The 23,602-nt window shown below is 40.1% G+C and overlaps 1 protein-coding gene across 2 annotated transcripts in view; it reads right to left on the bottom strand.

Moving 5' to 3' along the window:
- The window catches only part of mei4 (meiosis-specific, MEI4 homolog (S. cerevisiae)), a 76,409-nt gene that overhangs the window by 41,956 nt on the left and 10,851 nt on the right, over nucleotides 1-23,602 (bottom strand). The window contains exon 4 of one of the 2 annotated variants that reach the window (XM_026142479.2): nucleotides 9,115-9,246. The exons of the other annotated variant lie outside the window; for it this stretch is intronic. Within the exon in view, the coding sequence (XP_025998264.1) occupies nucleotides 9,115-9,246 (132 nt within the window). The remainder of the gene's footprint in view (nucleotides 1-9,114; nucleotides 9,247-23,602) is intronic. 2 annotated transcript variants of the gene reach the window in all.

Here is a 23,602-nt window from a genome sequence, read left to right as displayed (position 1 = left end):
AATATTACACTTTGGGAGTGAGAATGTGTTGCAAAGTTTTAGTCACTTTAAGCCCGCGTGGGACTGAATCTGATCTGAATCATTAGTTTAAAGATGAAGGTTAGCCAAAAAACTGTAGTATCTCCAGCTGAGAACTAGGGCTGCTATACAGCATTAAAATGACTAAAACTTTCTGGCACATTCCTTAACGGCACCACACATAGCAGCTAATTTCAGCCTGAATGTTTATGTCACTAATACTGACTGCGTGATTTGGAGTGACATTAAACTACATATTACTTTGCTGCCACAAACGATTATTTTGATAGTTGACTAGTCACCGATTATTTTTGCGATTAGTCGACTAATCAGATCATCACCCATTGGACGTACAGCTTATTGCACCACCAGCATCTGCTCTTATATAACTATCATTAGCTTATAGCCTTAAGTGTTTCAGGTATGTGCTAACTAACAATAAAGACAAGATGATGGTTTATTAAATTTTAATGAAATTTGCAGATTTGAAGTTTAATAAACTCCTTGCTATTTAAAATATAACAGGACACCGGAGTATATTCTCCAGCATCTCACACTTCTGATAATCAGTTGTCTGCTTGATGTTTATTCAGCTGTGTAAAAACTATAACTTTAATCTCAGCCAAGCCGATTAATCGTGGCAGCCCTACTGAGAACTGGATGTACTTTTATACTTATGTGGCCGGATGGGTTGCGCGTGTCTCTCTCTCTTGGTTGTTTGCTTGCTTGCTTCACCTTTTCTCTCTTTCCGCTGCATTCGCTCCTTGTATCATGTGATTGGGCTAATTAGGAACCTACCTGCATATTGATTACAGGGTGGTGTCTGTCTGTATGAAGGGAAGCCGTTTTTTTTGTTGGTTCATTCCTCCCGAGCTTCTGGCGCAACACAGTAAATGCTGGCCTATCGTTACAGGTTAATTTACCGAGATGATCGGATCATGTGACTGCTACAGGTAAGTAGTGAAACTAGTAGTAATATTTCTGCGGCAGAGTATGTTTAGAATTAGATTATTAATTAACCTAAGCTAAAGGTTTAAAGGCACCGTGAGGTGAAATAAAGACACACCACTGGGTATTTTGTTTTGAAATGAATGTGTTGGTGATAAATTTCTGTCACCCAGTGATATGCTATTATGAAGGAGTGTTCACTTTCTCTGATGGTCCTGTTAATGTTGGCAAGAAAAATCAAAACATTTGAAAATGAAAGGAGACAAATAAAATCCACCCACTCACTTCTGCCACTGTCATGATGGTTCTCCTGTCAAAAGAAATCCTCCATGCTGAGAACTACTTTTCACTCAACACTGCTCATGGGGTCTGCTGCTACTGACAAAGAGCTGAGGCAGGGGTCTGTTCATGGCGTTGACTCAGCCTGCCGAGAGTGTGAAAGATCTCAGTTCTGTATGGGGCGAGCTTGTAACTGCAGAGCTCAGTGGTTTTCGAATGACGAACAAGAAGCTCTTAGAGGGTCTTTGTAGCGTCCCAGCGGGTCGCCGGCAAAGTAATATGTAGTTTAATGTCACTCCAAATCACGCAGTCAGTATTAGTGACATAAACATTCAGGCTGAAATTAGCTGCTATGTGTGGTGCCGTTAAGGAATGTGCCAGAAAGTTTTAGTGATTTTAATGCTGTATAGTGTTGAATTGGTTCATTAGTTGAAAGACTAAAGTTAGGATTTGAAGCACTTTGGACTTTTTCTTTGGGCTTTAGAAGCCTATTATATCACTTTAAAATGTAGTCAAACTATTTTTACCTAAAAACTGCAATAGAAATTAAGTAAATGTTAAAGCATTCATTCTAGACCCAAAATCTAAAATGTTAGATTTTTTCTGACACAGTATTTTATTCTATTGCATATAGTTTTGTATTTACCCTGGCCCTGAGGTCGTCAAGCTTGTTCTCCAGTGACTGGACGTTGGCGAGCAGGATGCTAGGCAGAGGTGTGCGGTGTGCACGAGCTCTTAGCCTGCTCGCTTCCCTCTAGGCTGCCACCGCTTCCCTTTGTTCTCCCTCAAGATCTCACTCGGCCAGCTCGGATCCGGAGTTAAAAACTTCGAATTGTGAGTAAATTGTATACCAATAGAGACAATAGTGTCACTGTCATACCTAATGTACTCAATGGTGATGATTTTGCCGATTTAGAAACGCTGAAAACTAACTTAAAAAACAAAGACAAAGACAGTCGTGACGGCAGCCGACCTCACCGGCGCCATCTTCATCTTCATCTATGCTCGCTTCGAGGCTGCAGCTAAGGACTCCAACAATGCTAGTGCTAGCGGCGCTAACGGCTGCAGACAGGAAGATACTGCCAGCACCGGAAACGTGCTCGTCATCTCCGAGCATGAAGTAAGGAGAGCCTTTATGAGAGTGAACACCAGGAAAGCAGCAGGACCAGACGGCATCCCAGGTCGTATCCTCAGAGACTGCGCATACCAGCTAGCTCCTGTGTTCACTGAGATATTCAACATCTCTTTATCTCAGTCGGTGATCCCCACATGCTTCAAAGAGTCCATCATTGTTCCTGTCCCGAAGAAACCCCACCCTGCTTCTCTCAATGACTATCGCCCTGTAGCCCTCACCTCAGTAGTGATGAAGTGCTTTGAACGCCTGGTCAGAGACTTCATCATTTCTTCACTACCAGACACACTGGACCCACTACAGTTCGCTTACCGTCCAAATCGTTCCACAGACGATGCCATCTCTCATCTCCTCCACACATCACTCACTCACTTGGACACTAGAAGGGGGAATTATGTTAAAATGCTCTTCATAGACTACAGCTCTGCATTTAATACCATAATTCCCTCCACACTCACCACCAAGCTGGAGCATCTGGGACTCAGCTCATCTATGTGTCAGTGGATCTTCAACTTCCTAACTGGCAGACCACAGGCAGTAAGGATGGGCGGACATGTCTCAGCCTCCACCACTCTCAGCACTGGAGCCCCCCAGGGGTGTGTTCTGAGCCCCCTGCTGTACTATTTGTACACATATGACTGTGTGGCCACTACCAGCTCCACCACCATCATCAAGTTTGCTGACGACACCGTCGTGGTGGGCCTGATCTCTGATAACAACGAGACGGCCTACCTGAAGGAGATTAGGAATCTGGAGAACTGGTGCCAGAGGAACAACCTCCTTCTAAACGTCAGTAAGACAAAGGAGCTGATAGTGGACTTCAGCACTAAGCAGGAGAGGAACTACCAGACCCCCGTCATCAACGAGTGCCCAGTGGAGAGAGTGGACAGCTTCAAATACCTCGGAGTTCACATCACGCAGGACCTGTCATGGTCCTGTCACATCAACACCGTGGTGAAAAAGGCCCGTCAGCGTCTCTACCACCTCAGACGCTTGAGAGACTTCCAACTGCCCTCCAAGGTGCTCGGGAACTTTTACTCGTGCACCATAGAGAGCATCCTGACGGGAAACATCTTAACCTGGTTCGGGAACAGCACCATGCAGGACAGACGAGCTCTACAGAGGGTTGTGCGATCAGCTGAGCGCACCATCCGCTCCGAGCTCCCTGACCTGCACTCAATCTACAGCAGGCGGTGCTGGACCAAGGCCAGGAAGATCGTGAAGGACCTCAGCCATCCCAACAACACTGTTCTCTCTGTTGAGGTCAGGAAAGCGATTCCGCTCCCTGAAGACCAACACAGAGAGACTGAGGAGGAGCTTCTTCCCGCAGGCGATACGGTTTCTCAATCACACCACCACACAGTACTGACCCACACATATAGTTCTTACACACACACTGGACTTTCTGGACATTGTTTTCACTTCATCACTTAAATCACTTTAAGCATATTTGCACTGCACAAGACATAATGTGGATTGCACAACACTGGTCACTACATTCTTCATTTCCAGTTAATACTTGTACAGCTGCTGTTATTGTGTATATATTTATTTATATTTCTTCATACATTCTTATATAGTTCTATATTGTGTATTTTGTTGTACAGTTATTTTATTTTCAACTTTAATTTATATATTTTATCTTATTCTTTCCCAGTTAAATTTACCCTTCATTCTAATTTGTGTTGTACAGTTATTTCATTTTTAACCTTAATTTATATTTTATTCCTTCCTAGTTAAATTTACCCTTTTTAATTTTTCATATTTATTTCCTATCTTATTCATAGCCTTTTCCTTTTTTTTTTTTCTTTAGGACACGAGCAGTTGTCCAAGCATTTCACTACATATCGTACTGTGTATGACTGTGTACGTGACAAATAAAATTTGAATTTGATATTTTGATTTGTATTCTATTGTTTAGAGTGAGTTATTCTTTTTATCTTATCCTATTCCATAATTTTTCTTAATTTTTGCTGTTAAACTAGATCTAAAACCAGCCCAAACCTAAAACAAAGTCTAAATCCAGTCCAAACTCAAAACTACATCTAAAACCAGCCCAAACTCAAAACTAGATCTAAAACCAGCTCAAACCCAAAACTACATCAAAACCAGCCCAAACCCAAAACTACATCTAAAACCAGCCCAAACTAGATCTAAAATGAGTCCAAACCCAAAACAAAGTCTAAAACCAGCCTAAACCCAAGATCAAAACCAAGTCTTAAACCAATCAAATCCCTAAACTACCCAAAACTAAGTTCAAAACTAGATTTAAAACCAATCCAAACCCATAATAGATCTAAACCAGCCCAAAACCAAAATAAATCTAAAACCAGTCCAAACCCAAAACAAACCTGTCTACAAAAAGGCCCAAACTCTAGAACAAAACCAAGTCTCAAACTTGTCTAAACACAAGTTCAAAACCAAGCCTAAAGTGAAGAGAAAAACTTACCCACAACCAAAACTAGATCTTAAACTACTCCAAACCCAAGCCAAAAAGCCAAAGCTAAGTGTAAAACCAGTGCAAACCCAAGAACGTTGACCTTTAGGCTTTGTTATACAAAAGTTTACATAGATCTCTACTTCTGTGTATCAGATTATTTATACACTGTATGTATTTTCAGGAAACTAAAGGTGCTGGAGCATTTTAAGAACCTCACAGTTGGGGAATGACCTACATGCACAAATCAGACTAGAGCCTGTGACTGTTTTTCAATCTTATCTATGACATAGTACAGTTTTCACTGAACTTTCACTGGATGTTTCTGTTTCACTAGTTAACATCCCGCAAGTCTCTGGTGAAATGTTTAAGGGGTTATGTTTTACTCTACTTACATTTCAGCCCAATAGACCTGAAATCGCTGTTGTTGAGGAGTTTGCTTGGTACTTAAGTTAAAAGTGAAGTTAATTCCTCATGAATGCTGACAATGAATGTCATTTACCTTTACTTTGAGTTTTTTTTTGTGCACTTCACCCTTGGGGTGAAGGGCAGAAATTTCTAAAAATCAGTCTGAACTCATATAGTCACTAATCCCCTACTTGGACATAGCAGTCTTACATAAAGCACTTCTCACTTTGTCCTGAGGCTTTCCATTTGGTTTTACATTAAATAAGTGGACAACTCAGCAGTTTCCCCTTGTATATAAAACTGTACAGAGTGCAAATAATGGGTTTAAAACATTTTCCTGATATAAAAAACTGGCCCAGTGTTTTCTTTTTTCCTTAGGCAAATGTATGCATTTGCTTTTTGTGCAATGAAGCAAAAGTAGGACCACAAGGAAGGAAAAATCACCAGGAATTTGGTCAAAATTGGTTATTCTGAAGTAATGTTTAATCTGCTACAGCTTAAAATAAATGTTTGTTTATTAAAACAAAGGGAAATGCACAGATGGTGTATGTAAGCAAGGTGATGCAGACTTTCTTTTCTTCATGTGGACCAATCTCACTGAAGGTCCATTTTGGGGCAGAAAAACTACTACAGAGTCAAAGACATCCTCTAATTTGAGTCCAGCCAGCTCTACCCCAAACCACGAATACATTCTATGTGTTTTTAATAGAGATGGGCCGATCCGATATTACGTATCGGTCTGATACTGACCTAAATTACTGGATCGGATATCGGAGAAAAATAAAAAATGCAATCCGATCCATTAAATATCACGAAAGCACCTCACAAAACTTGCAACACACCGTAACTCACCTCAGAACGTTAGCACGTCGGAGCAGTATGCATCACGTGATAGAGCGGCTGTGGCATGCGGGACCTGTCGGTGGTCTGGATAGCATTTGGAGCTTTGCTAGCAACCCGGCATTTCATCTCCGACAAAGTTATCCCCGAGAGAAGTAAAGCAAGTGTGTAAGTCCATCTCTGAATGTTTGTAAAGCATTCCTGCATTAAGCTTAACAAGCGACTGCCTCTTCTTGCTGCTACTTCAATCATGAAACTGCTTAACGATCAGCTGATCGGCTTTTCTGTCGCGAGTCCGTCTCTCTTGTTTGTTTTTGGCCCACTTTGCACCAGAAAGAGGAAACCAGCGGCTGAACAACAGCAGCACGTTTAAGCTTGATCAGCTGTTGTTAGAATGTATTTAATATTACTTTCTACTCGAGGATCTTTTTCTACGTAGCTGACGCTGGTAACTGTGCAGGGGCGGATCTAGCAAAGTTTAGCCAGGGGGGCCGATAGGGCATGAACAGGGAAAAGGGGGCACAAAGACATACTTTTCTTTCTTATTCTCATTTAAAATGTCTAGCTTTTAATAAATAATTATCTGACACCCAAAGTTTTAATTTGATGTAAAATGAATAGAAGTCAATTACTGTATATAGTGACTATTAAGTCTAATATATATACACCCTAGTAAGCTATAGTACTTTTTCCTTTGGGAAGGTACCATCTGTGCAGTCTGCAATTTTGTTGAAGAAAGATGTTGAATCTATTTAATATTTCTTGAAAAATAATTGATTTCTGTGTATTTTTTTTTCACACTGCATCAAATTAAGGTTGATTACGTCGATTAAGCATCATGAGGTGGAGCGTGAGGGGTGGTTCCCTATTTTTTATTTATTTATTTTTGTTGTTGCTGGGAGTTGGAACCCTATTAGTTAGGTTGCTTAATATTTACGCTAAGTACTCTTTAAAATACCAGAATAGGGAGGATTGTCATGATCCTGGGTCCTTTTGACCCAGCATTTTGTGTTTTCTCTTCGATTTTGGTTCTGTTCTTCCTTTGTTTAGTGTTTACTCTGTTCTGCCCGTGTGTTCCTGTTTTATTGTGAAGGTCTGCGTCTTATGTGAGTGTTTTCAGTTTGCCTCCCTAGTCTCGTTATGTTAATCACTCCCAGCTGTGTTTCCCACCTGTGTGTAATCTCCCTGTGTTCTCTGAGTGTATTAAGTTGTATTTTCTGTCTTAGTAATTGCTGGTTCGTCTGTGTTGTTTCCCCTCGGTCTCCCTGCGTCTCTCCGTATGTATTTCCCCGGACCTCTGCATCTTCGTTTCTGGTTTGTTTTGTTAGTTTTACCCAGTTTAGGTTTTCCTGTTTCACCTTCACCCATGCCATTGCTGTTTGTATTTTCTTTTGTTAAATAAACACTCACCTGCTCCAGAGCTGCTGCCCTTTGGGTCCTTTTCTACATTCCACACGGCTTGCCCCGGCAATCCGTGACAAGGATGGTGTAGGTTTAAGTTTATTAGATTGATCAGTATTGCTGAACTATGAAACTTTTTTTTTTTTGCATACAGGTATGCAATAGCTTTAGTGTAGTTGTTGTTTTAAACTTGAGTATGAACTTATACAAAATGCAGCAAGATATTTAAAAAAACAGTTTTGTTGATTAAAAAACACTATATCGGATTCATATTGGTATCGGCAGATATCCAAATTTATGATATCGGTATCGGACATAAAAAAGTGGTATCGTGCCATCTCTAGTTTTTAATAGCATACTTTGTTAGGAGAAGGCATTTAAAGCATATTGAGGACTGCGGGCTGAAATAGTTTTCTTCTGAAGGCTGTGATTGAAGAATTGAAGGTTCAACAGAGGCAGCCATCATCATTTACTGTGAAGCAGAGCATGATTGTGTGTTTCAAATGCTGCTCTCCAGTTTTTTACATAATGGGAGCCACACAGCTCTTCCCCCCGAGAGGCTGAACCACAGAGAGCTGCAGGCAAATATGGGACCGCCGTCTGCAAATACCAATCTCAATCCCATCTCTCTAGCCTTGAAAGAAAAGAGGAACAAAAAGCTTGTGGGGTGGGGAGGGATGGTCTCTGAGACATTTCCATGGACACACTGATGGCTGCCCGTGTGCTTGGAAATGTCACACCGTCATAGCAACAGGTTTAACATCCTGCTTAATTCAAGTTCGCAATTACAGGCCTCGTGCATGCACACAGGATGATAACAGGGCCGCACTTTTACGAAGGACTACCTCTTCAGAGTCTTGCTTACAGATACCCATTACTGCTAGTTTGCTGGAGACAAAGGCTTCACTGCAGCTCAAGGCTGTTTTGCATTGTCAATATCTCCAGTGAACAGTGTGTTCAGCTGTTTGTCCTCTTTAACTTGGCTCTAAAAAAATGCAGCATGGATAAATTTCAAGTGAGCGTGACCGACCCTGCTGAGTGGGAGGGAAGCTCAGCAGGAGCAGTGAAGGGGGAAAATTGTCTGTATCCTTTTTTTTTAAATTTTGATTTTTACACATTTCCATTTCGCAGGACCCCGGAGGCATGACACCTGCCTCTGTCTTTCACAGGAAGCAACGCCGGTCACACGCAGCTCTCACCTGGTCAGAGAAACCCACTGAGAAACTCTTGAATACGGTGGACAGGAAACCTGTAGGAAGCGGTATTGATTACGGTCTTTCAGACGCGACCGTGGCAATGAGTCGATAAGGGCAAACTGTTTGGGCCTGAAGCCTCGTACAAAGGGCGACTTTGAGGAGCAAAAAGGTCAAATAAAAAATAGATGTATGAGAGAGAGAGAGAATCTGTGGGGAAGAACAATAAAAACAAAACAAAAAAAACAGTCAGCACAAGTCACACATTTATGATCTGAACATGGTTTTTTTAAAAAAGAGCTGCAAAGCTGCAGAGACTGGGAAAATAAACCTGCAGTTTATCAGCGGGCAGCGGAGGACGAAAGAAACAAAAGGGATCAGCATTGTCACTGAGCCAAAAATAAAGACACAGGAGAAGAGGTGGAGGAGCAGGTGTGGGGAAGGCAGCGGGCGTTTACCTGGAAGGCTTGCCAGAGCTGATCGGCCAAGGCGCCGATCTCTGAGAGGATGTGACGAACGAGCAAAGATGCTGACATGCGGCTGCTACCCAGCGCGATCACGTACTCCATCAGCTTCTCCGCAGGCTCGAGCTGAGTTTGGAAAAACACCACGATGATGCTTCCTTAGAACTTTAGAACTTAATAACACAGAACATAAAATCTGTAAATACACTGATTCTGTTTCTCAAGATTCTAAACTAATCATAAACAGAGTTTCTGCAGGATTCACCTCCAGCATCAACAGTTCATCATGATATCTAACTTTGTAAAATAAACTAAAACGTGGACATCATTTAGTGATGCATTTAACATGGATCTCTCTACACTCACATTTTACAACAGACACAATAAATAGTTAGTTTATGAAATTAATAAAGCTTTTTCTATTGACACATGAGGAAAAGGTAGAACAATGTTTCCCAGTTCAAAATAAGCTTTCTTAATCTGATACTGGGCCTTTGTGCAGCACCTCATATCAGCCTGTGACCGGAATAAGCTGTTTTTTAACAGAGGGTTTGTCACACAGCAGCGGCACGACCAATGGCAACTCAATAACGACTTGAATTCACCAAACTTTTGTGAAAAAAAACACTGATGTAACAAAACAAAGACAACCAGAATCAGGATCAATCCTGATCAGCAGGTCACGAAAAATGCAATAAGTGAGACCTTTTCTGAATAAACCCAGCAAATAAAGACATAAAAAAGATAAGAATAACATTGTTATGTTTAATGTAAAAAATGGCTCCAGTGAATGGTTCAACCTGAGCCAGAAGAAACCACTTTCACGATCTGTGATTTTTTTTTTAAATTTAACATAATTTTCATTTAACCTTTATTTATACAGGTAATGATATTGAGTCTCATTTAAAAGAGAAACCTCTTTCAGACAAACATACTAAAGTATTGAATATTAATGGCTGTAATTGTACTTAGAGCAGGGCGATATGACCAAAAAATATTTATCACGATATACATTTGAAAATTTGCAATAACGATATAACTGACAATATAATTACACTAGATAGAATACTTTACAACTCCACAACTTTATTAGTGCAAAAAAAGAAAACCATCAATGTATTTTCACTTAAACAGCAGCTGTTTTTTATGTGCATTAAAGTTATATAAAAATTTAACAGTGCAAATGCAAATTCCTCGCTGACAGTTTAACCAAAAGACATATCCTCAGCATAACCATGTATAATATCCACAAAACTTAAAAAGAGGTTATACACACACAATACGGTAATATTATGTTGAAGCACAGTACGTATCACTCTGCGAGGCTCCTGCCAACGATAGCCATAATCCTCCGACAATCCATCAAGCGGTGCGGGTTCGTATCCATCAAGGGGGCACTGTCGATTTTCAGAAAAATCAAAGGATTGATTTTAAGTGTGCCGTATTTTCCAAAAAACACGGTAATAACGACGGCCCGCTAGCATGCTCTACCAAAAATAGTGCTTTGTTGTGTATCTGACGGACGAAAGCTAAACCAGTTCCACACTGAAGTTGCAGCATTTTTACAAACCAATTCTGGTTCATCCGTTTCATTCAACGATCTGCTTTTGCCCTTCTTATTCTCCGTTGCCGCCATGCTTTTTCCGCCATGTGCTTATGAAAACAAAGGCACTGAGCATGCGCGTTTTACCCATATTCTATCACGATATTTCATTTTCTTATCGTTGCCCAACATTATACCGGTATTACCGCGAACGGTATGATATAGCCCAGCCCTAATTGTACTTTAGGTTTATTTTATGTCACATTTATTTACTTATTTAATATTAGTTAGTTGGTTGGTTGGACACAGATTATAGAGCATATCTAACGCACATCTTCCCTTATTGTCTTTTATTTTCTGCATTATTTGACTCAGGAATGATGAATGGATTTATAAGAGATCAGGACCCTACCTATTTCAGATTTTCCTTTTATTTTGTGCGCCACAAAGAAACTTCTCCACACACCAACACATCCTCTGTGCTGCTCCACAGTCTCCAGACGCCTCACATTTAGAACAAACAAACACTGCCCGAAGCTCATTAACAAACTTTTTAAATTATTTCAGCTGCTGATTTAACTCCAGTCGGGAAAAAAAAATCTAATTTCACTGAAAAGCTCTGCTGAGCTGAGAAAGTGCTCCGACACTCGATGACAGAGGAGCAGCCAAATATTTTTAGTCTTGAGAATATTTTAGAGCATGATTTATAGCAGCATGCTCAATATCTGACATGGAAATACTCAAGTGGAGCAAAAGTTGCTTCATTTTGTAAAATAATGCAGTTTTGTCAATGGAAATTCCAAAAATGAATACAAAAGAATAAGTTTTTTACTTCAATGATAAAACACTCAGACTTCGATCCAACCGCAGCAGAGCTTCTTTCCTTGTTTTCCTATAACTGGATGCCCCAGGTGTAGAAGCAGTCGACTCAGAAAAGCTGTTTTTAAATTCCAGATTACGCTCAGAGCGCATCCTTTGCCAAGGCTCCAGTTTTGCAAAGATGGATGAATAAACTGAACTCTAGCATTTTTCTTTTCCTTTTTTAAATCAGCCTTGTCAGTTTTCCATTGGTGGAAATCATAAAAACATCTTTATATGAAAACCCTGTGGTGTATGTGCTCTATGTGTTACATTTCCACTTTTTCATGTTAGTTCCCTTTCTGCCAAATCAAACACGTGGAGCTCCTCGCTGTGGCGACCTCTCGTAAATAAATACCAGCTGAAAATAACTTTTCTAATTATCAATTAAAATCTGTGAGTTTTGTCTGTGAAACCAAAAAGATAAATTAGTGCTTGTGTATCTAATACAGTCACAAAACATGTATTATTATGCATTATTCTGTTAAAGAAGCTGGGGTTCACCTACCTTTACTTGCATGTGTGCGGTTATTTTGATCGGTTGTGGTTTTCAACGAACGTGCATATTAGAGGAAAATGTCTTTTGTACTGTACTACTGTAGCACTAATTTAATTTTGCAGATTCATCTCATTAACATAAGTTAATAGGTTTTTACAGATTAAGTTACCCGGGAGTGTATAAAGTAATTAACACCGACTCCAATAATTCCATGTATACAGTTCTGCATAATGTGCACTTCCAGTCTGGGAATTTAAATATACTTTGACACATTTCCAGTAAGATTATTTTTGTTTCATTATTTCAGCTTTTACTTAATGATCTTTCACCTGTGGACTGGAAAAAAAATTATGCTGGTAGATCGATTCTGTGGAAAACAGGTGCCTTATATGTGATAATTAAATATTGATTTGGTGAAGATTATGTGATTTTTGTGGTTAAATACTGTGGTGGTTGGAAAGCTCGCCAAAGCAGGCTGAATGTGCGACTGAATCCATTGTGAGAAATCTGTTTTGTGAGGTTAGCTCCTGTCTGAAAGTTCTTCAGAACCTTCGACGATTGTCGTCTCCTTCGCTTTCTGCAGCATGAATATTAGAACAGACTTCAGTCACAGTCTTAAATCCTTCTGAGAATTCGCAACTCTCAAACACACGAGAATCCTGAAGGCAACAATCACTCGACACTGATTGAGGCTGACACTACGAACTTAAATGACCTCCCAACCAAACAGAAGCTGCCCGATTAAAGGTTCACAACAGAAACCAATCAAACAAACTCAGATTAATATTCTCAGGTTGGGTAAAACTATGGGCTCAAAATGTGGTCATAAATATTTTGTACTTGTAAATCAGTTTCCTTGTAAATCAGTTTCGTATGTGTAAAAAGAATTTGTGTGTGTGTAACAAAGATTTGTGTGTGTAAAAAATAATTTGCGCGTGCGTAAAAAAGATTTGTGTGTGGACTTAGCCAAAAAAAACCCTGAAAGTTACAAGTACGAATTTTGACACTATTTTTCTTCCTTTTATCTGATTGGTCAATGTCATGTCAATCACAAATGTAACAATCCAATCAGAGAACAGATGGGTTTGGCTGTCGGAGGGGCGCTTTTTTTGAACTGCAGGTCCTTGAAGGGTAATACAGTTTGAAGCTGGAGGATCTCTATATAAATATCCGATAGCAGCTAGGTCCCCTAACTGTTGAAAGGATAAAGTTGTGGTATATCAGTGGTTAGAAATATTATTATTACTTTAGGATTAGTTTAACACAAAGTTAGGGCTGACCCGGGACCACTGCTGTGAGTCACAGTGCGCAGCATAAAAGTCCTTTCACATCGGACGCAGGATGTGCTGCTAATGCTAACTGCTAACTAAAAGCAAAGGATCCAGAATTTGTTGTGCTGGCTGCTGGGCTCTGTGGGTTTTTGCAGCAGCTCTACCTGTACTAGATGCACCTGCTCCTTGTCGTTTCTATCTCTGACTTTATGTCCTCTACAAGAGTTTCTGGTTTTTTTGCTAGTTCTTCAAATGTTAAATAAAAACATCTATGCTAATTCATAACGAAGAAAGCTTTGTAATGAAGACTGTCATTTCCAAAACACTGCCCGCCCCCACCCCGCGGTCCGCAGCGCTGTTGAAAAGGCTGTGGAAGTCCCTATATTAAACACGTAAACCTGTGACACAAAAATCACCAAACTCGGACAACCACAGACTGTTTTCCTTCGTGGTGATTAAGGAAAACGCTGGGTTGGCATGTAAAAGGGCTTTTATTCCCTTCAAAGACCTGCAGTTCAAAAAAGCGACAGCCAAACCCATCTGTTCTCTGGTCGGATTGTTACATTTGTGATTGACATGACATTGACCAATCAGATGAAAGGAAGAAAAATGGGGTCAAAATTCGTGCTTGTAACTTGCAGGGTTTTTTTGGCTAAGTCCACACACAAATCTTTTTTATGCACGCACAAATCTTTTTTACACATACAAATCGTGATTTACAAGTACAAAACCGATTTACAAGTACAAAATATTTATGACCACATTTTGAGCCCATATGAAACCAGCAGATCACCAAGTCCTCACTCGGTGACACACCTCCAACACCATCTTTAAAAAAGGGGTCTTTACTTTAACCAGGCAGCTAGGTGATGTTGCACCCATCAAACATACAAAAACAGTGCATTTGTTTAGGACTATTTTCAGTGGCGTGTTTGGTGCTTTCTTGAGTATTTGTGGCAGCAGGACTCTTCAGGGTAGCAGTGCAGCTCACTGACGTGTTTTTAATAGTTTTAATGGAGCACACAAGAGGTTTTTTAAAAGTATACTGATCCCAAAACACACTGTCAGCCATTTTACAGCCGACACATCCAAACTGTCCTCTGATGTAGTTCCGCCTGGCAGCTCCAAAAACAGCAACCAGGGGGTGAAATACCCAACTCTCAGACTTCATTAAAACTTCAATTTTGAGCAGGGACCACGTCCAGTTAACCTACGACTGACCTGGCAGTTTGAAGCCCAGCAGAGAGGTGTAAATCTTTATTTATTTATATGAAAGAGACAAAAAGCCAGCCTGCATCTCCTTTCTGCTGCTGGAAAAATTTTTGCCTTTCAACCAGTATGACACACTCTTTGTAAAGGTTTGTTATTCTCCTTCTGTTCAGCTGTGAGACAGACTGAGGATTACTCACAGTCTTTGGTTTGATCGTTGGAAGTTTTTTTTTCCCCCCTTAAATTTACTGCAACATCTTCTTATTTCATGTCTTTCATGCGTTACCTGCACATCCTTTAAAAATGTATGCCTTTGGAAAAATGATGTTACAGAGTACAAACCTGTGCAAGAGGCCTATTTTTTTAAGCCTAGCTTCCTGATTTGTCTGCATATGTGAAGGCACTGTAAGAGTGAAAGGCAGCACCGTCAGAAAAATTAATGGTGTGATATGAAGGCGAGTTTAAACACTGGCTGGATCCAGGGTACGAGAAGGTAATAAAAGTTCGTCCAGCAGACAAAAGGATGACATGGGTAAGATGAGGCAGCGGTGGAGTTATAAGAAGTCAGACAGACACCAAACTGTTCACCCTCTGAAAGGTTACTGCATGAAATATGTCTGCAGTTCAGCACAGAGGGAGAGTGACATTTGAACGAAGCCGCTCGGGGATCCGGAGCTGGCAATTTCACCCTGTGAGCTCTTCATCTTGTCCAATCTCATTCGTCTTGGCACACAACAGCTCGTCCAGGTGTGTCTGAGAAATGCAGGCAGAAATAAGAGCTCACCGTGAGGACCTGAGCAGCTCTGAAGGCAGGACCTACCACCGAATAAACTGCAGCTGTAAACTGAGGCTGTAAGCAGTTTGCTGAAACTTGCAGAGGACTCTTACTCATCTGTTTTCACTGTTTGAATACACAGCCAGGGTTTCAGAAAAAGGCCAAACAATGATGGTATAAAACTGTCTAAAGCTGTCACATGGGTCTCCGTTTTCAAATTTAGTAACACCAAACAGTGAAATCTCTTGTTATTCCTTTCTGCACGACTACAAAATGACTGAGTGGCTCAACAAAATGCTGAAATGCATCTAATGAAGACTGTAGCTGATAGAAGTGATCAAGTTAATGAGCACAAAGGGGTTAAGTGCTAAAACACAGGCATGCACAACCTGTAGCAACTTATCCAAGAAGTCTGGAGCATGTGAATGAATACGAGGTAGGTTTGTCAGAAGATCCCAACTTTTAGAAGAATGTTAAAATTATAAACGCCCTGTCTCACAGTGATGTTGAAAACCCTTTCCAAAGTCGAAGTCTTGAATAATCAGGCCCCATCATACCTTGAAGACCTCATAGTAACCGAGCAGAGCTGTTTGCTCTCAGACTGCAGGCTTACTTGTTGTTCCTCAAGTATTTAAAAGTAGAATGGGAGGCAGAACATTTCAGGCCTCTCTTCTTTGGAGCCAGCTCCCCGTTGGGATATAGGAGACAGACATAAATAAAACTGGACCTTTCGAGTGTTATTGAAGGGTGAACTGGGGTATCTAATCTATTTAAAAACTAGTTGCATAAACAGCAGCAACAACAAAAATAATCTGTGTAAAAACATGAAGCAAATGACCTGAATATGAGCAGATCTGTAAGGTGACACTTCATAACTGCCAGTTTAGCACTTATTATCTGTAACTAAACTTTAGTTAATAGTTTTTATTAAAACTGACATTACTGACATTCAGCATTGAGCTGTAGCGACGATCTTTGCTGTGATTCTGACAACGCTGACTGTCACTACACAACAGATAATTTAGCTGCTTCCTTAGAAGAGTGCCATCTAAAATGTCCTCAGAAGTCAGTGTGCCATATGATTGCATTAGCAATAAATTTAATAACGCTCTATATTAACAGTTACACACTATATAGAACCACTTTATAGAATTATATTTGTGCGCAGATGTTGGCAGCTATCAGCGAATAGTTATCAACTATTTTGAAACAAAAAAAAGACTTTTTATCCATAACAGCAAATGAACTGTACAACAGAAAATACAAATGCTATTTATGGCCTCCTCACAACAATGATAAGAAAAGTAAACTGGGCCAATATGGCATGTTTGTTAATACAGAGACACACATGTCAATGTGATCTCTGGTCTCCCACTCAGAGACACAGGTCTCCGAGTGTCCAGCGTTCAGACCTGAAGACACTCTTCATGTGAGAGAAAATCTGCTCACACAGATATGTAGAGCCAAATACTGTCAATAAGGCCTCTGCAATGTTCTGAAGACAGTTAAACTTGTCAGGTAGTGATGTCCAGCAGGTGAAAAGCTCCATGAACACGCACAGCTGTGGATTCCAGCGTTCGTAGTTCTGCAAACTTTGACCCCCACAGAGTCGAGCTTTTCAGTTCAATCAGCTGCATTTCGATGTCCTCTGTGTCCAGCCAGTTAATGCAACACAAATCCAGCTGCTCATTAAAGCTTTCTGGTTTGATCAGAAAAGAAAACATTGGTCCATACACAAGAAAGTCCCAAAAACCCATTGTGAATTCTGACTCGAGTATCCGGATGTATCCGTGTATTTAGGTGGTGCTGATGCTCCTGAAGCTTTTGAAGTGTCTGAATATGGAACGTTCAACATTGCTTGAAAAAACTGCCAGCAAGCAACGTCCCTCTCACCGGTAGGCTAAGTTATTTTTAGCCAATTACAAGTTTAATCTGGTAGTTGGGGTTGTTAGCTAAGATACCGTCATTAAGAAGTGGCACAACTAATGTGTCTATGCGAGTTAATTTGCGATGTGCACCACTGGCCAGGTCATTTATTTTCTAATGCACCATCTCAGATTAATTCACTGTGTGTCATGCCCGGGGCTGGACTGGGAAAAAAAATTGGCCCGGCACTTTGACTAGAGACGGACCTACCAGGTATTATAGGAAAGGCCATAAAGCGTTTCAATGAAAACAAATGCTGTTGTGACAGTGATGTACACTGTCTTGTTGGTATATGTATACATTTTACATCAGATAAAAACTTGTTGTAAGATTCAGATAATTATTTATTAAAAGCTAGACATTTTAAACCTTTAAAACCGGTCGGAGCGGGCACGCTCCATTTTCTGTAACTATTTTTTAAATCCCTGTAGAACCAGAACCACGTAAGCTAGCACAATAATTTGTACTTACATCTTATTCCATCAACTTGTCCTAAGTCACGGTTTCCTTCTACATATAGCTTTGCAAAAACAGCATAAAAAGCGCTTGAAGCAACAAAACCATAATATTCCAGAAACACGCTTTGCCGATCCGATCACCTGTTTATAACACTTCCTATGTTGGAATAGACGTCAGCGCGAACTGTCGCGTGTCCACCATTACCTGGCCAAAACTGGAACTGACGTCATTTTCGTGGAAAATGTAGTTTTGTACCTTCGGGGCCTTATAAGCCTGTACTGGTGTTTTTAAAAGTCATGTTTGACTTCATACTTTTCTGAATAGTTTCTGGGATGCTTAGAACTCAAATTGCACTATTTATTTTCATTTTTCCAGCAGTATATAAAAATTTGTGTATCTCAAAACTAAAACTATGAAGACACTCAAAATAAATTTCCTGTTGTTAGAAACTATTTTGTGCAACCTTAATGTATTTACAGTTTTGAGGAACAAAACTTAAATTTCTCTAACTAGAAATATATGTAAAAAACAAAAAAACAACAACTATTTTTTGTAGTTTATTGCACTTTTTTGCAATTTATGTAGTTATTATAGAGTTAATGCATACATATTATCAAAATCTGGGCTATAACAGTTATATTGATGTATAGCAACTTGAAATACTCCCAAAAATGGCACTACAGCATGTACAAATATAAAGATAACTCTGGCAGACTTGGTTCTATGGTAGGTCTTAAAGGGTTAAATGAGAATAAGAAAGAAAAGTATTTCTTTGTGCCCCCCATTCCCTGTTAATGCTCTACCTGCCCCCCTGGCAAAACTTTGCTAGACCCACCTCTGCACAGTTACCAGCTGTCAGCTACTTAGAAAAGGATCCTGGTGTTATTTGTCTCTCAGAAACAGTTCATAACTTCCCTTCAACTCATTCATTTCACCTAAAAGGTAAACCTGTTTGTCCTTTACCTGTTCAGCTCACCACATATCCAAACCGATATCATGACCAGCAGCTTTACAGCTGTGGCTCCAGCAAACATCGGCTGATACTAGAAATTAATATTAAATAAATTCTAACAACAGCTGATCAAGCTTAAACGTGCTGCTGTTATTTAACGCGACATCTGCTGGTTTCCTCTTTCTGGCGCAAAGTGGGCGATAAATAAACAAGAGAGAAAAGGCGATCAGCTGATCATTGATCAGTTTCATGATTAAAAAACTCCTGCTTTGTGTCTTTTTTAATTCTAGCTGAAGTACGGGACAAACTGTGTTCCTTCTCAGCTCAGTACGAAACGCGTAATATTTTCTCTGAATACGGGACGATTCCGGTTTTTACAGGACGGTTGGCAACTCTATTAACTAACCTTATGAATAAAATAAAGTTCACTATCAGTAACATCATAGCAACCGAACAGCTGTATAGAAACTCCGTCATGCTAGCTAGTACACAGTAAGAGTTATTGTAACTGACTGTAAAAAGTCAGCACAACGAAAATAAACTAAACTTGGTTTAAATCTGACCCAGATAGACTGCAGGTCATAACTTCTTACCTGAAGTTCAGTTCTCTCCTCCTTCTGCCTCCCCTTTCCGTCATCCACCTGCTGGCCTCTGTGGAAGCTCCGCCATAGCCACCACCAAACAACTGAGTTATTTTTACACATCGACCAGCATCCGGCCAGTCCACCACCTTTCATTGTTTATACCGTTACAAAACAAACAAACAAAAAACAATCGGCCCATAAAAATGAAAAATCACCATCACAATGCCCGGTGGGCCGATGGCCAGTCCAGCTGTGGCACGCGTGCCCTGGGTTGCCGACCCCTGCACTACTCTATATTTCTAGGAATACAAAGTTTTAAAAAAGCAGTGATTAAAGTCACTTTATGGTGTTTTTAACTTTTTAAAACCTATTTCTTATGAGTCACTCGATTCAACATTTCAAGTCATAATAAGAAAAACAAAAGATTAAAGAATAAATCACTCCATCCTGGATGATCAGTTGTTTTATAGCTGTCCCCCAACAAAGAAAAACTGCGAGAGGACTCGTGTTAAACTGCACCTGAACCTCGCCTTCCATCTCCAAAACCTAATTTCCAGGACCTCTGATTCATGTATACAGACCACCTCTTGTTTTGTGGGGAAAAAAAGTCATCACATAAAGAAGAGTTAGAGCGTCGATTTTGATAAGACTTGTGCTGGATGGTGTGCGGTGGGCCTGTGCTAGACAGACCCAACAGATGGCATGAGTGAATATGTCCACACAGCAAGATGAGATAAACAAGTTAAATATTACAACATGCAACTGTCAGCCACAGCACCAAACACACTGACAGGTGAGGAGAATAACACTGATTATCTTGTTACAGTGGCACTGCCAACGGGTGGGATACATGAGGGCAACGGGGGAACAGTCAGTTCTTGGTGTTGATTCACTGATGGAAAGAAAATGGATCTGAGACTTTAGAAAGTCACAGATTGTGATGGTTGAATGACTGAGACAGAGCATCTCGACAACAGCAAGGACCAGTGATGAAATACCCACCAAAAGTGGTCCAAAGATAATCAGTGAGCCAGCAACACAGTCAGCCCGATGCTCACTGATGTGTGGAAGGAGTGAACTCTGGACCGAAGCATATTCAAGTGCACATTTGTTTTATTTGATGCCATTCACACACAAATTGGAGAAAGGGTTTAGGATATGGAACCTCGTCTTTCTCAGGGCCTTGAATGTATTGTAACAGCACATTTCAAACAAGTTTGGGCAATTCTTTTACATTTCTTCATCAAATAAACATGCAAAGAGTCAAGACTGTGGCTCTCTGTGCAAGTGAAACAGGCATGAGAGCCAAATAACTTAATCTGAAATATAAAAAAAATTCTTGATGTCTCTACAGGAGAGAACAGTAGTGGTGGCTGATCACAGGATCCTCTCAACCTATCAAGATAGCAAAGTCTACCACAGAGAGAAGACTGAAAATATGGAGGTTTCAGGTAAGTTGGATGGGTTTCTCCCAGAAGGTCGTCATGTTAGCTTCGTGTCAATCAGTTCTGTTTGACGCTAGACTGCTAACAGCCAGACGGACAGACAAACATAGTTTGAGAGATATAATTTTAAAATTTTGTGTGATGGCAGATACCAATAACCATTTGAGCTGATTTAATTTTAGTGAAAATCAGGTCAAGGTCACAACAAATGTCAAAATCAGTAAAAACATCTTCAAGCTTCCCAACAACACACCTGATCTTTGGGGACATAAGTACCTAGGTTTGCTAAGCTAACCTTCACCTTCATTATTAGCGCCCAAAGTTCACCTCGGGGAAAAAAATGTCTAGAAACCACATAGAGTAATACATCATATGAACAGGCACGAAGACAGCTGTCCAACACGCTTTTTATTTTTTCAATTCAGCATGACAGTGACACAATAACAGGCTAACGTCATCATAAAAACAAAGTGCTAATACAAGTTAGTGTAAGTGTTAGTACAGCCCTTACCCTAAAGGGGAAGGGCTGTACTAATTCTCTGAATGCTTTTGTTCTTAAAGTGCTGGACTGTTTGATTGGATCCCTTTAAAAACGAAATTTCATGTATAAAATTTCACTTTAAAATTTTAGATAAGTCCCTACAGAGTAATGGTTCAATAATTCATTCATTACTTTTGTATGCTGATGTATATTAGAATAATAAAATACCAAGGCCCGCCTTAACTCACACCAAACCTTTCAGGAACAATGAATTAGACCAAAAATGACCCAAAATAATCAGCAAAGTCGATCCAGAAATCTTTGAAGGTTGAGGTACGACTATGTTGCTCATTAATCTGATTTTATCAGCATTTCGACCCACAAACAAACGAAGACTAAAAACAGCTACAATAAATCCTGACAAACCATCACAAATGACTGAAGGGTCAGACTGAGCCGCATGCAAAAGACTCTCCACAGCGTATTACAAATTAGCATTTTAACAATGATTATGACAATTTGCCCAGCTACATGTTAGTCCTCGATAAGAGGAAATTGGGTATAAAAATGTCTGTAAGCGCTTGAGTTTTTAAACCTAAAATTAAAGCTGAGACTGTGAATCACACCTAGGTTTTTTAATTTCAGATAAATTATGGTGGGGAAGCAGATCCAAAATTATTCGCTTTATATAACCTATAATTTCCGCACATTTGGTTTATGTATTTGCAAAACGAAGAAGAACTCCGGGCAAGACAAGGAATACTTTGAGTTTAAAATCCTGAAAGATATAACATTTAAGTCCTCTCTTTTTTAAAGCAATTGCATGAGGTAATCACAAGCAGATTAATCATTTATTTAAAAGTAAGTTTTATTATTTTGTGTTCAATTGTGTTTGCAATTAAACGAAAGTTCCTGACAGAAACAGAGCGACTGCTTGTGTATAAAACATCTCACGATAAACTGGATCAAGACTGATGTTGTTTATTAAATGATTTCAACAGTTTTAATAGGCAGGGAGGTCGTAATAATGCACGATAGTGTTCTCCCTCATCTCTGTCAGTTAAAGGGAGACACTGAAATCTACTCAAAGCTCCACGAACTTTGCCAGACAATCTCGTCTGCTCACAGATATGAAATTGTTCTTGAACAGCGTGTTTAATAGATTAGTCTGGTGTCAGAAAGCTTTACAGTCGTGTCCCAGCTGCCGTTTTTTCCTCCTCGATCATGTCAGGAGCCGTTTCCAGTATTATAATTACCCCTGCCCTTCATCTCTGACCTCCTCTGCCATATACGAACTGTCTGTGACAATCAGTTTGACTGGCAGAGCGATGGCGTGTTCGTCAGAAACAGAAAGAGTTCATTAAACGGCTATCCTCAAAGTCCTTTCCAACGTCCTGACCCAAGAAGTTACAGAGAATGCAAATTTTTAATGGAAGCTGAGAGAAGGCTATCAGCTGCACAATGAAAATGCTTAGTGTGCTGGAGACCCCAGAGCCCCGCGTTTAAAGATAAAGCAGTGAATGACCACATTTTGCTTCAGATATAAGCGCTCTTAATTATTTAATAAGACGGTTCATAAGGTGCTCCTCTGCAAACTACTTAATAACAAATACGTAGAATAAGTGGGACCTCTGAGTATTTAAAAACCTAAAAATAAGTGAATGTTTGGATGGCATAAAACATGTGACACAGCAGGGTTCAGTATGTTTTCCATTTTAACAAGTGAAAACGCTTCACATGCTCAACAATGAAGGCCGTTACACCTGGTTTCTGTAGCCAGGTCCACACTCCTCCTACCAGGAAAATCAAGCTAAAGGGGTTTTTGTATGCTTGCATTTGATATGACAGAGCAGCTGTGTTTATCAGTGATGAGCTAATGATGAGCCGTATTCCAGTCCGGTCGTGTTACAGGTTAATCAGGAGTGACAGGAAACATGTAAACAGACAGCATCTGCCTCTCCAACTGCCAACCACGAGGTCGAAGAGCTCAGACTTCATGAAAACGTCGTGCTGAAAAGTTTCATTACCCTATTTTCTGTTAACACCGACAGACTGCGAACTCTTAACTTGGAGAATGCAACATTTCATTCATCAGACCAAAGCAAACACTGGAAACAAGAGGAGAGCAGAAAACTACAAAACCTGTGCCATCCCCAGTCAAAACAAAGGATGTGCATGATTTTTAAATATTCAAACAGTTATAATAACATATACCTTATATATCAGTCATGGATGGGCCTCCCAGAGCCTGGACCTCAGCATTTCTGAAGCAGTATGAGATCATCCTGACAGAGAACAGAACAAAACGTAGAAGCATCCAAAGAAGAGTTTTGATTGGAGAACGATTCCTGAAGATCCTCACAGAGCTGACAGAGAGCTGCTCAGAGCTTTACAAAATCTTTAAACCCATTTCCCATTTTCCCAGATAAATTTAAAGGGATGGCTCTAAACTTTTGCACAGCACTAGTTATTCCAGAAAT

The sequence above is a fragment of the Astatotilapia calliptera genome, chromosome 15, assembly GCF_964374335.1.
Source record: "Astatotilapia calliptera chromosome 15, fAstCal68.1, whole genome shotgun sequence".
Lineage (NCBI taxonomy): Eukaryota > Metazoa > Chordata > Actinopteri > Cichliformes > Cichlidae > Astatotilapia > Astatotilapia calliptera.
This window is presented reverse-complemented; position numbering and strand designations above follow the sequence as displayed.